At 47.9% G+C, this 14,384-nt stretch overlaps 1 protein-coding gene across 1 annotated transcript in view; it reads left to right on the forward strand.

Annotated features, from left to right (window-relative positions):
* Positions 1–14,384, forward strand: part of SHANK3 (SH3 and multiple ankyrin repeat domains 3) — a 617,492-nt gene that overhangs the window by 268,104 nt on the left and 335,004 nt on the right. Inside the window, 1 exon segment of the mRNA XM_075345440.1 lies at positions 3,563–3,766. Coding sequence (XP_075201555.1) covers positions 3,563–3,766 — 204 coding nt within the window.

The following is a 14,384-nucleotide window of genomic DNA, read 5'->3' on the forward strand; positions in this document are numbered from 1 at the left end:
TGTAATCGTATAGCCAGGCTTTGATTTATGCTGCTCCTATCTCGGGCAGCACAAATCGAGAGACAAGTTCTGCATTTTCTACTCATTTCTATTGTAAATTTCCTTTGCTGTTGATATATTGTGTTTTGAACATTTTCCCCCCTTCATATTTTAAAAATATGTCTTTAAGTAGATTCTGAATTAATCCACCCAAAACTAGGCACTATCCAATCAAAAGGCTGCAAAAAAACTGCCAAATGCTTCAAACAAAAACTCTTCAAACCACTTGAGGAAAAGAAAAACTCCTAAAAAAGGAGCATTTCCTGAAGCGGTTTCCACTTGAAAGACTCATTTTGACCACCATAAATAAGCTCCATGTACTCACACCCTCATATTGACCATACACGTTTTCATGGCTATCATGATTGGGACAGTAGCAATGTGCCCTCTGTATAGTGCGCCACTATTCTTACAATACAAAGAGCAGTGCGCGCAGGACTAATTGATCATCGCTGTGGCTAAATTTAGTCAAATACAGAGCGCTGCTGTTTTTAGAACCTGGAAACACTTTACTGAGATTTTAATTAATTGTACCATTCAGTCTAATAGCTGTAAAGTAATAAAGAAGTTCTATGTATAGCATGTTTTATCCTGGAGAGATATAACCAATACGTTTTTAAGAAAGGTGCTGGGATCTTACCATATGATCAAGGTCCTGGGAGCGCCACTTCTGATTTGTGTTCTATACAGGATCAAGAGCGTCACCCGAACCGGCATGTGTGGTTCCAGCCTCATCGGGGTCAGTCAGTCAGGTTGTAGAGTTCATACTAGACCTGGACATCATTTGGGAATTGCTGGTTTGCACTGAGTACAGGTAACGGAGTTGGAAGGAATGTTTCCCCTAATATGGGGCAATTGGCATCTGGCTCAAGCGGTTTTTCCCTTCCAATAGACTTTTGTCTACTTTCAAGCTTAAAACTATGACACTGAATACTCTGATGTAAGAGATGTGTGGTGCACAAGCTTTTTTAAGTTGCCATTAAGTTAGTGTCTTTAATACATAATCTTTAGTGATGAGCAAGCACTGCTATGCTACCAAGCTCGGGTACTCTGTACTCGTAATGAGCAGTTGGATGCTCGGATGGACTCAACTCGAGTACCCGAATATAATGGAAGTCAATAGGGATCTCAAGCATTTTTCCAAATGTTCTTCTCTCTGTGTGCGGAACTACGATAACACCTAAGCCGCAGGCTTGGTGTCAGGGTGTAATGCTTGACACCAATCTTTCCTTCATCTCCTATATACAATCTCTTGCCCGCTCCTGTCGCCTGCATCTGAAGAACATCTCTAGAATCCGCCCCTTTCTCACAATGGAAACAACAAAAATCCTCACCGTGGCCCTGATCCATTCCCATCTTGATTACTGTAGTTCTCTATGAATTGACCTCCCCCACTAGACTTTCCCCTCTCCAGTCCATCCTATGGGCTATGTGCGCACTAGTGCGTTTTACCCGCGGATTTACCCGCGGATTTGCCGCGGAAATTTCTTGAGAAATGTCTGCAATCTTTGTGCAGACATTTCCCAGCAAATCCTATGGTAAAAAAAAATAGCTGTGCGCACTGGTGCGGATTTTTCTCAAGAAATTTCCTTGAGAAGAATTTCTCGAGAAACTTTCTTGAGAAAATGAACATGTCCATTATTTCCGCAGGTACCCTGCGGATTTCGGCAGTGCAGCCTGCAAAAATCCGCAGGGAACCACCCGCGGGAAAATCGCGGCAATTCCGCGGCTAATCCGCGGCAAATCCGCATGCGGATTTGGTGCGGATTTTTTCCGGAGGTCCGGAAATCTTTCACTCCCAGAAGTTTCTCAAGAAATTTTCTTGAGAAACTTCTCATTTCTAGTGCGCACATAGCCTTAATGCTGCAGCCAGGGTCACCTGTCTGCCTAATCGTTATTTGAACGCTTCCACTCTATACCAGTCACTGCACTGGCTGCCCATACATTATTGGGTTCAATTTAAATTCCTTGTTCTTACCCACAAAGCTCTTCACAATATGGTACGTCTCCATCCTCATCTCTGTCTATCACACTACCCATTCTCTACGCTCCCCAAACGATTTGCGACTAACATACACACTAATCTGAGCCTTCCACTCTCGGCTCCAAGATTTCTCCTAAGCTGCACCAATCCTCTGGAATGCTCTACCCCAAGAAACTAGGACAATCTACACCTCGCACAACTTCAAGCACTCCTTAAAAACACATCTTTTTAGGGGGGCCTATCGCCCTTCCTAATCAAAGTCAATTCATATATATCCCATCCACTATTTCCCAGAACATTAAAATGGTAGTTCATTATTGTCCACATCGATATTATGTTGCCAAATACCTTGTGTTGCCAATAGTGCCTGTGAGCGGCACTATTGTACTCCACTCACCCCCTTAGCGTGATCCCCTGGCTCTGTGACCTCTGGGATCCGGTGATTTCACGTCAACTGAGGCAGGCCGCAGTCTTCCTGAGTGACTGGGCTGTGGGTGGCGTTTCACCGCTCATTACAGCCCAGCATCTCCCTGCTCTCCTCCATCACAGCAGAGCGCCGCAAGCAGGAGACACACTGGGCTGTGATGAGTGGTGAAACGCCACCCACAGCTCAGTGACTCACGGAGACTGGGTCTGGCTGCGGTGATGTCAATTGAACAGGAAGTTGACGTGACATCACCGGATCCCCAAGGTTACTGAGCCTGGGGGGGTCATGTAATGGGTAAGAGCGGTCTGCAATAGCGCCATTCACCTGAACTATTACACAAGGTATTTGTGAGAAACCTTGTTTCTCAGCATAATATCGATGTGGCCAATAATGAATATGGGTGAACCACTTCTTTAATTCTCTCTCAAACTCCACTGATACCAAAGCATTACAAAGATTGGCTGATGACTGGTTCATGCAGCCTTTACCTATTCCCACATTTTTTGGCTGGACCATCGCTGTAAATAAGGACTTGAGCCTTGTGTAACCCCCACTCCATACCATTGTAGATTGTAAGCTCTCACGAGCAGGGTTGTCTTTATTGTTGCTTTAATTTTTGTATCTTCTATAACGGCTACTTATATTTGTATATGAAACTCTGAATTGTAAAGCGCTGCGGACTATGTTGGCGCTATAGAAATAAAGATTATTATTATTGTTACACTGGTACTTGAGTTATACCCATCCGATTCTCCCACTGCTGGTTATGAGCACCTGAGCATGGTAGTGCTCAATCATCACTAATAATTTAGCTTTTCATGAGTAAATTACATTTTTATTTTCTATACAAATGTTGGGCGTGAACCATTGTCTTTCTGCCATCATCATACTATGACTGATATGGCTTAGAATGGAGCTTGGAGTGAATGTGTTCAGAGATATTTGATGGCACCAGTGTGAGTTCATGGCTTGTGGAAGTGATTGTCTGCTGAATCTACATGGAAAGTATTGTGAGTGTGACATTCACCTTGTCATGTGCCAGTTATCCTGGTAAAGCTGACTTCTGTATCTGAAAGGAGTGTAACCCATGATTTGCTTCTCTCCATGTGTAGAAGTGCCTCCGGCTGAACCCCGATGCTCCAGTTTGGGTGTCCAAACAGCGCATCTTGTGCACGCTCAACCACAGCCTGAAGGACGTTCTGAATTATGGACTCTTCCAGCCAGCATTTAATGGTAGAGCTGGGAAATTCCTTGATGAAGAGCGACTGCTACGGGAATATCCACCTTCTTTGGCCACGCCTGTACCCTACCTGGAGGTAAGATCATTGCTTTTGACTTGTTATTATTAGGGATAATGCTGTGGTCTTACTTTATTGGAGAACATAGAAGAGACTTTTGGTTTTGCTACTTTATGTTTACCAGTTAATTGTCCCCATATTACTTCTCTTGTGCCTCTTCTCCACAGACTTTTTCATGAGTCATTGCATTTAAATTTCCCATCTACTCCATCATACATTATATGGCAAAGACCTGTCCTGTTCCTGTTATGGAGCCTTAAGGCGGCTTTACACGCTACGATATCGTTAATGTTTTATCGTCAGGGTCACGTCGTTAGTGACACACATCCGGCGTCATTAACGTTATCGCAGCGTGTTACACTTTTGTGCGACCTAAAACAATCGCAAAAGTGGCAAAAATCATTTGCCGTGCAGAGGTCATCCTAAAACCAAAAATCTGTCACCTCTCATTAGCGATGTTGTTCGTCGTTCCTGCGGCAGCACACATCGCTATGTGTGACACTGCAGGAGCGACGAACATCTCCTTACCTGCCTCAACTGGCAATGCGGAAGGAAGGAGGTGGGCGGGATGTTACGTCCCGCTCATCTCCGCCCCTCCGCTTCTATTGGACGGCTGCCATGTGACGTCGCTGTGACGCCGCACGATTCGCCCCCTTAGAAAGGAGGCGGATCGCCGGCCATAGCGACGTCTCAGGGCAGGTAAGCCGTGTGACGGGGGAGCGCGATTTTGTGCGCGACGGGCAGCGATATACCCGTGTCGCACAAACAATGGGGGCGGGTACGCACGATAGCGATATCGTTACCGATATCGCTACCGTGTAAAGCCCCCTTTACAGTTGTAGTGATGTAACCTCACTTGACATCTACTAGAGTTAAGAATAGAGATGAGCGAACCGGTCCCGGTTCGGCTCGAGGTCGGCTCGCCGAACGGGGGTCCCGTTCGAGTTCGGCTCGTCGAACGTTCGACGAACCGAACTCGAACTGCATAGGAAACAATGGCAGGCAATCACAAACACATAAAAACACATAGAAAACACCCTCAAAGGTGTCCAAAAGTTCACAAACAACTCACAACACATGGGAAAGTGACAAGGACATATACTCATGTGAAAACAAAAGAGCTGGACAAGGAAAAAGAGGAGGAGACACAGATATATGAGTATATGCAAGGAAACATCGATTCCATTATTGTGCAACTTGAGCCCTGCTCATTTTAGGCTTCCAATCTTGATAAATTGCCTGAGCTCGCCACGTACGCCTTGGGGATCTTGTCGTGTCCTGCAGCCAGCGTTCTCTCGGAACCTGTCTTCAGTGCTGCTGGGGGTCTGCTGGCAGATAAGCACACATGTCTGTCCACTGACAATGTGGACATGGCTCTCAGAGGACTTTTCTTCCCCTGGGTCAGCCAGGGGACGGGAAAGGCACGCGTATTTTTGAGAGTGCTTCATGCAAAGCATCTTTTTCTTTTTCAAAAGGGGGCTCAACCGATGCCAGTCAAGTGGGGTGTGTGTGGCCCAGTTAGTGGCAACGAGGGAGACTGTGGTTGGAGCCCCCTCGCTGTGTTTCTAAAAGAACCAAGATGAACAAGTCATGGCTCTCAGATGACTTTTCTTCCCCTGGGTCAGCCAGGGGACGGGAAAGGCAAGCGTATTTTTGAGAGTGCTTCATGCAAAGCATCTTTTTCATTTTGAAAAGGGGCATCAACTGATGTCAGTCAAGTGGGGTGTGTGTGGCCCAATTAGTGGCAACGAGGGAGACTGTGGTTGGAGTCCCCTCGCTGTGTTTCTAAAAGAACCAAAATGAACAAATCATGGCTCTCAGATGACTTTTCTTCCCCTGGGTCAGCCAGGGGACGGGAAAGGCACGCGTATTTTTGAGAGTGCTTCATGCAAAGCATCTTTTTCTTTTTCAAAAGGGGGCTCAACCGATGCCAGTCAAGTGGGGTGTGTGTGGCCCAGTTAGTGGAAACGAGGGAGACTGTGGTTGGAGTCCCCTCGCTGTGTCTCTAAAAGAACCAAGATGAACAAGTCATGGCTCTGAGGACTTTTCTTCCCCTGAGTCAGCCAGGGGACGGGAAAGGCACGTGTATTTTTGAGAGTGCTTCATGCAAAGCATCTTTTTCTTTTTCAAAAGGGGGCTCAACCGATGCCAGTCAAGTGGGGTGTGTGTGGCCCAGTTAGTGGAAACGAGGGAGACTGTGGTTGGAGTCCCCTCGCTGTGTCTCTAAAAGAACCAAGATGAACAAGTCATGGCTCTCAGATGACTTTTCTTCCCCTGGGTCAGCCAGGGGACGGGAAAGGCAAGCGTATTTTTGAGAGTGCTTCATGCAAAGCATCTTTTTCATTTTGAAAAGGGGCATCAACTGATGTCAGTCAAGTGGGGTGTGTGTGGCCCAATTAGTGGCAACGAGGGAGACTGTGGTTGGAGTCCCCTCGCTGTGTCTCTAAAAGAACCAAGATGAACAAGTCATGGCTCTCAGAGGACTTTTCTTCCCCTGGGTCAGCCAGGGGACGGGAAAGGCAAGCGTATTTTTGAGAGTGCTTCATGCAAAGCATCTTTTTCTTTTTCAAAAGGGGGCTCAACCGATGCCAGTCAAGTGGGGTGTGTGTGGCCCAGTTAGTGGAAACGAGGGAGACTGTGGTTGGAGTCCCCTCGCTGTGTTTTACATGCTTTTAGAAGGGCATGACATGGTTTGGAGGTTGACTTTCATCATATGCAAACTGTTGGCTACCAAAATGCTGCCTTTCCAACAACTGTGGTTATAGGCAATGAGGAACATACTGATGAAGATGAGACGCAGATACCCGATTGGGATGACAACTTAAATATTCGGTCAGGGCAAGAAGAGGCTCGGTCTGAGGGGGAGGGGAGTGCAAACACAACAATTGATGATGAAGTTCTAGATCCCACCTACTGTCAACCCACAGTCAGACACTCGAGGAGGTCAACAGAGGCGGTGGAGGAGGATGCAACCGACGTCGAAGTAACCTTGCGCCTTCCTGGACAGAGTCGGAGCACTGGTAGCACGTCTACAACTGCATCCTCAGCCACCACTCTGCCTCTGAGCATTATTCGGGGTGGATCAACAGGTCGCATGGCCTCTAAGCCTTGCCTAGCCTGGTCCTTTTTTGACATAAAAAAAGATCGCCCAAATTATGTGATCTGTAACATTTGGCATGGTTATCTTAGTAGAGGTCAAAACCTCAGCAGTTTGACAACTTCTTCCATGAATCGTCACATGAATAAATATCATATGGCCTGGTGGGAAGCTCACCGTGCTGCAATGCGGCCTAGCGGAGCCAACCATCCACCGCCTGCCCCTTCCAGGGCATCCGCGCGCTCGTCATCTTCTAGGACTGTGGGGACAGCTGTCACACCTGTTTTTCCACCCACAACTTCCACCACTGTAACCGCAACAGGCAGTTTGCTTGGTAGGTCGTCAGTTGTTTTGGAAGGGGAAACAAGTGAGTGTGTACAGCTCTCTCAGACATCGATAGCACCAACTTTGGATGAAGGCAACATCATGTCTCCGCCTGCACTTTCCTCACAAAGCTGCATTTTTCCAGGGACACCCTACTCAACACCGTCTACAGACAGCAGCCAGATCTCTGTCCCTCAGATGTGGTCAAATAAAAGGCCACTTCCTGCGACCCATGACAAAGCGAAGAGGTTGACTCTATCCCTCTGTAAGCTGTTGGCTACAGAAATGCTGCCTTTCCGCCTAGTGGACACACAGGATTTTAGAGACCTTATGTCTGTCGCTGTGCCCCAGTACCAGATGCCTAGTCGCCACTACTTCTCTAAGAAAGGTGTGCCCGCGCTACACCAGCATGTCGCACACTACATCACCGCTTCCTTGAGAAACTCTGTGTGTGAACGGGTGCATTTCACCACCGATACTTGGACCAGTAAGCATGGACAGGGACGTTACATGTCGCTGACTGGCCACTGGGTAACTATGGTGATAGATGGTGAAGGGTCTGCTTCACAAGTCTTGCCTTCCCCACGACTTGTGTGTCAATCCTCTGTCTGTCCAAGTTCCGCCACTGCTTCTGCATCCTCCACCTCATCTGGGTCCTCCACCTCCGCCCCAAGCCTGCCTGGTCAGGCCACCAGCGTTCTCACTGCGCAGAAGGAATCACGCACCCCTCATTACTATGCTGGCAGCAGAGCGCAACGGCATCAGGCGGTCTTTAGCTTGACATGTCTTGGAAATAGGAGTCACACAGCGACTGAGTTGTGGGCAGCTCTGGAGACTGATTTTGATAAATGCTTGTCTCCACTCAACCTGCAGCCTGGTAAGGCCGTGTGCGACAATGCTGCAAACCTGGGTGCGGCCCTTCGCCTGGGCAAGGGGACACACGTGCCTTGTATGGCTCACGTGTTGAACCTTGTTGTCCAGCAATTTTTAACACACTATCCCGGCCTAGATGGCCTTCTGACCAGGGCACGGAAACTGTCTGCAGTGCTCACTTCCGCCGTTCAAGCGCCGCAGCTGAGCGACTTGCATCGCTCCAGAAGTCTTTCGGCCTGCCGGTTCATCGCCTGAAATGCGATGTGGCGACACGCTGGAATTCAACTCTCCACATGTTACAGCGACTGTGGCAGCACCGGCGAGCCCTGGTGCAATACGTCATGATGTATAGCCTGGGCCAACGAGATGCAGAAGTGGGGCAGATCACCCTGATGGAGTGATCTCAGATCAAGGACCTATGCACCCTTCTGCACAGTTTCGACATGGCGACGAATATGTTTAGCGCTGACAATGCCATTATCAGCATGACGATTACAGTCATTTACATGCTGGAGCACACGCTAAACACTATTCGGAGTCAGGGGGTGGGACAACAGGAAGGGGAGGAACTACAGGAGGATTCATATGCGCAAGACACAACAACATCACCAAGGTCCAGACGTTCATCATCACCAACGCGGCAGGCATGGGACCATGGGGGACAGGGATCAACAAGGGCGCATGGTAGCAGGCGAGATGTTGAGGAAGGTGCAGGAGGACATGAAGATATGGAGGACGAACTGTCCATGGACATGGAAGACTCAGCAGATGAGGGGGACCTTGGTCAAATTTCAGTTGAAAGAGGTTGGGGGGAGATGTCAGAGGAAGAAAGAACGGTTAGCACCTCTATGCCACAAACACAGCGTGGACTTGGTCCGCATGGCTGCGCAAGACACATGAGTGCCGTCTTGTTGCACTACCTCCAACATGACCCTCGTATTGTCAAAATTAGAAGTGATGATGACTACTGGCTTGCCACACTATTACATCCCCGGTACAAGTCCAAATTTTGTGACATAATTCCACCCATAGAAAGGGACGCACGTATGCAGGAGTATCAGCAGAAGCTGTTACTCGATCTTAGCTCGGCTTTTCCACCAAACAACCGTGCAGGTGAAGGGAGTGATTCTCCCAGTTGTAACTTGACAAACATGGGACGGCCTCATCATCTTCAACAGTCTACCCGTACCAGTAGGACCGTATCTGGTGCTGGTAACAGCAATTTTATGGAATCTTTTCATAATTTTTTTAGACCCTCCTTTGCAAGGCCACCAGAGACAACAAGTCTGACACATAGTCAACGGATGGAGAGGATGATACAGGAGTATCTCCAAATGAACATCGATGCCATGAATTTGCAAATGGAGCCTTGCTCCTTTTGTGCTTCAAATCTAGAAAAATGTCAAGAGCTCTCCAGTTACGCCTTGAAGATTTTGTCGTGTCCAGCTGCCAGCGTTGTCTCTGAACGTGTCTTCAGTGCTGCTGGGTGTGTGCTGACAGATAAGCGCACGCGTCTGTCCAGTGACAATGTGGACAGACTGACGTTCATCAAAATGAACAAGTCATGGATCCAGAAGGAATTTACTACCCCTGTGTCATCCTGGGGAGAGTAAATGCTTGTGGATTTGGAATGTGCTTGATGCAAATCAAAACATCCTGTTTGCAACTAGGGCACAAGTGCTGCCACTGATGGGGTGTCTGTGTGCCCAATTTTTTGAAAAAAGGTAGACTCCGCTTGGAGTAACCCTTGCTTGCTGTGTTTTTTAAAAATGATACAAGATGAACAGATCTGAAGGCAACATGAAGGCAACATCATGTCTCCGCCTGCACTTTTCTCACAAACCTGCATTTTTCCAGGGACACCCTACTCAACACCGTCTACAGACAGCAGCCAGATCTCTGTCCCTCAGATGTGGTCAAATAAAAGGCCACTTCCTGCGACCCATGACAAAGCTAAGTGGTTGACTCTATCCCTCTGTAAGCTGTTGGCTACCGAAATGCTGCCTTTACGCGTAGTGGACACACAGGATTTTACAGACCTTATGTCTGTCGCTGTGCCCCAGTACCAGATGCCCAATCACCACTGCTTCTCCAAGAAAAGCATGCCCGCGCTACACCAGCATGTCGCACACAACATCACCACTTCCTTGAGAAAATCTGTGTGCGACAGGGTGCATTTCAACACAGATACTTGGACCAGTAAGCATAGACAGGGTCATTACATGTCACTGACTGGGCACTGGCAAACTATGGTGAGAGATGGAGAAGGGTCTGCTGTACAAGTCTTGCCGTCCCCACGAGTTGTTTCAATCCTTGTTCTGTATGTAGAAGTTAATACACTGCTTCTGCCTCTTCAACCTCGTGTGGGTCCTCCACCTTGGCGCAAACCCTGTGTGGTCAGGCCACCCTTCCTTGCAACTGCGCACAAGGACTACCACACACCTCCTTACTATGCTGGCAGCAGAGCTCAATGCCATCAGGCGGTCAAAGTTTTACTTTGAAATGTATGGGAAATGTGAGTCACACCGCTATTACAGAGAATAGTAGTCAGGCAGAGTCAAAACATTAATTGAGGAACAGGAACAGAATGGGACGGCCAGGACTTAATCAGAAAACAAGCAGAGGTGAAATGCGTATCGGCCAACAAGGTACATAAACAGCAAGCAGGAGAAGTAGTCAGGTAACAAGCACACAAAATCATAAAACTGAACTGGGGGTAAAATTAACCAGAGGTTCATAGCTATGTCTGGCAGTGGTCTGCAGACAGGATGGGCATAAAAAAGGGTGTGGTGTCTTCCCATTGGTTGTAGCTGAATGATGGTATTTCATCTGTGAGATACCCACCAGCTACATTCAGCCAGAGATTCTGCATCTGTCAAGGTAATGCAGCACAGTGGGTGAGCATAACCTGCGTCCACCTGCGCCGCTGGCATCGACTACTCTCCCATCATCAGCACTATTCATGAAAGGAACACGTTGTCACCTGGCGACCGGAGTACAAATTGACGGAGCGGACTCCGTTGGTGACTTAACAGCCGTGTGCGGCAATGATGCAAACCTGGCTGCGGGCCATCCTCAGGGCAATGTGACACACGTGCCTTTTATGGCTCACGTGTTGAACCGAATTCTCCAGCAATTTTTAAAACACCATTATGGCCTACATGGCCTTGTGCAGCGGGCACGCTCGCTATGTGCTCACTTCCATCGTGCGCACACAGCAGCTCAACAACTTTCATCACTCCGGAAGTCTTAGGGTCTGGCAGTTAAACGCCGGAAATGCGATGTTCCGACACGCAGGAATTGGAATCTGCACATGTTGCAGCGTGTGTGGCAGCACCGCAGAGCCCTGCTGAAATACGGTATGACATATAGCCTGGGATAACTTGATCAAGAGGTGGTGCAGATCACGCTGCTGGAGTGGTGTCAGATCAAGGACCTATGCACCCTGCTACACAGTTTTGAAATGTCGACGAAGATGTTTAGCACTGGCAATGTCATTCTCAGCGTGACAATTCTGGTCATCTATATGATGGAGCACACTGTAATTATTATTCGGAGTCAGGTGTTGGGACAAGAGGAAGGGGAGGAAGTACAGGAGGAGTCATATGCGGAAGGGATAACAAGATCTACGAGGTCCAGATGGTCAGCGGCACCTATGCGGCAGTCATGGTGAGGGAGAGGGATTAACAAGGGCGCATAGTATCAGCAAAAAGTGTTGATGAAAGTGCAGGAGCCCATGAAGAAATGGAGGACGAACTGGCGATGGGCATGGAAGACTCAGCAGATGAGTGAGAGCTTGCTCACATTTCGGTTGTGCGAGGTTGTGGGTAGAGGGCAGAGGAAGGATGCACGATTCTCACCTCTCTGCCACCAACACACCAAGGACTTGGTCCTCCTGGATGCACAAGACACATGAGCTCCTTCTTGCTGCACTACCTACATGACCCTCGGATTGTATGAATTTGAAGTAATCCTGAATACTGGGTTGCCACACTGTTAGATCCCCGGTACAAGACAAAATTTGGCGAACTAATTCCTGCCATAGAAATGGACGCACGTATACAGGAGTATCTGCAGAATGTGGTACGCAATCTTAGATCTACTTTTCCACTAAACACCAGTGCTGCACAGAGTGAATCTCAACGCTTTGTCATGGATAGGAGTAAATGGTCTTTTACTTGTCCACATCGGAGGGACCGAGGGATGGCTGCTGTGCTGAGATGGCGTTGAGTACGGTGTCCCTGCACAGTTGCACTTTTGGTCATATCCCAAAATGAGTTGAAAAAGGACAGATGCTGTTGGAAAGGGGAAAAAAGTTTTTGTCCGTGGATTTGGTGGTTAAGCAACTGTAACATTTGCTGAAGAAACAACATCTGTTACAGTGGGACTGGCAGATTTGGATAAAGTGGTATATAATCTGTGACCGCTATATAACGAAAATTAATAAGAAAAGAAAGAGAAAGGTATATATCCCCATCAGCTGTCAGTGTCCACCGTGCTCCCAGTTGGAAAAGGAGAGGTTGGCAACTTGAAGGTTTGGTGGAGGATTCAGAGCTGTGTGGCTATGAAACAAATAGTAGCCTGAACCGAGTTAGACGCCATTCGGATCTGGAGACTGTGAGCCCTGTTAGCGTCACAGGGTCTACATGCCCACCCAGCCCAGGAACTCCCTGTTAACAACACAGGGGCCATTGAGTACGCTGACCGTGTGCGTAGGGGCCACACCTGTGGACAGCAGGCGCATCAGCAGCAGCAGGCCTGTTAATGCCACTGGGCTGCACAAGCAGGACTGGTAGGACAGGAGCTGGTCTTAACCGTTCTGCGTTACCAACTGTGGTGGTGGCCTGCATCCACCACCCTATCCCTGCCTACCTCTGGCCTAAAGCCGCAATGGGTTCAACACATGGAGGTGTGCTCTTTCGGAGCATAATAGAAGACTGCGCACCTCCTTGTTGGCTCCAGCCCCTTTTATAACCTGGGTCCGCCCCAAACCAGGGTGAACCACAATGCACCTCCTGGAGACAAAAGTAGAGTGACACGTCATGAGTGGCATAACTAGCGTCCTATTTGGAAACGCAACTTCAATGATGACCTCATGGCTGCCATGACCCAAACACCTCACCAGTCATCGTCTGACCATCAATAATGCGGTGACAAGTCATAGGTGTGGGCCTCTGCAAGCCATTTGGGAGGACACCTGATGCCCTGTGGTCTATATGGGACCCCCACATCAGGGCCAGGGCCAAAGAGTTCATTACCGGACCTAGTCTCTGATGCAGGAAGTGCCTGAGCATGCTCAGTAGCATGAAATACAGTCTCTGAAAAAAGACTATCAGCTTTAGCATGGTGTCTAGGCACAAAACAGGACTTAGACCCGGCACGGAATGCAAGCACCTGTGCAAAGAGGCTTTTCACACTTAGTGTGGGAGCATGCGCTGTATCCCGAAAATAAGACTTAGCATCAGGAATAACACAGTCAGGCTGAGCATACTGACTACGCGAAACACTGTAATTATGCTGCAGCTGGGGTACATCGGCACACGCATGCGCACTAGCTGCCTCTCCACACTTAGACGTGGAGGGGAAATTTGTCTTGGAGATGCTGTCTATGAACAGAAGGAAAAGCTAAAGGAAGCCTGACTTTCTATCCCTCCGAATTATGAAATGCAGCAATGAATTCCATGAGTTTGCTATAACATTAGCGTAGCAAAATGTGCATGAGGGTGTGATGTAGAGGTGCTAGAAATAGCTTGTCACCAGTGGGGCACTAATGGAATACAACAGCCAGTTCTATGATGCCACTAAATGGCAGTATTTTGTGCTATCATTATAGCTTATTAAAAACAGAGCAGGAGGTTGTCATGCAGAGGTGCTGCACATAGATTTGCAGTAGTGTGAATAGACAAAAGTCCAATAGCCACGTTTAGGATGCCACTAGGTACACTGAGTGTTTGCTAGTATAATGGCTGAGTTTAAAAAAGTTGGAGTGTGCAATGCAGGCAGACGTGCTGCAAATATCGTTACAATAGTGTGAATAGACAAAAGTACAATAGCCACGTTTAGGATGCCAATAGGTACAGTGAGTGTTTGCTAGTATAATGGCTGAGTTTAAAAACAGTTGGAGTGTGCAATGCAGGCAGACGTGCTGCAAATATGTTTACAATAGTGTGAATAGACAAAAGTACAATAGCCACGTTTAGGATGACAATAGGTACAGTGAGTGTTTGCTAGTAAAATTGCTTAGTTTAAAAACAGTTGGAGTGTGCAATGCAGGCAGACGTGCTCTGCAAATGTCTTTGCACTAGTGGGACTATAGCAAAGTCCAATAGCCACGTTTAGGAT

Source organism: Anomaloglossus baeobatrachus, chromosome 4, assembly GCF_048569485.1.
Source record: "Anomaloglossus baeobatrachus isolate aAnoBae1 chromosome 4, aAnoBae1.hap1, whole genome shotgun sequence".
In the NCBI taxonomy this organism is placed as follows: Eukaryota; Metazoa; Chordata; class Amphibia; order Anura; family Aromobatidae; genus Anomaloglossus; species Anomaloglossus baeobatrachus.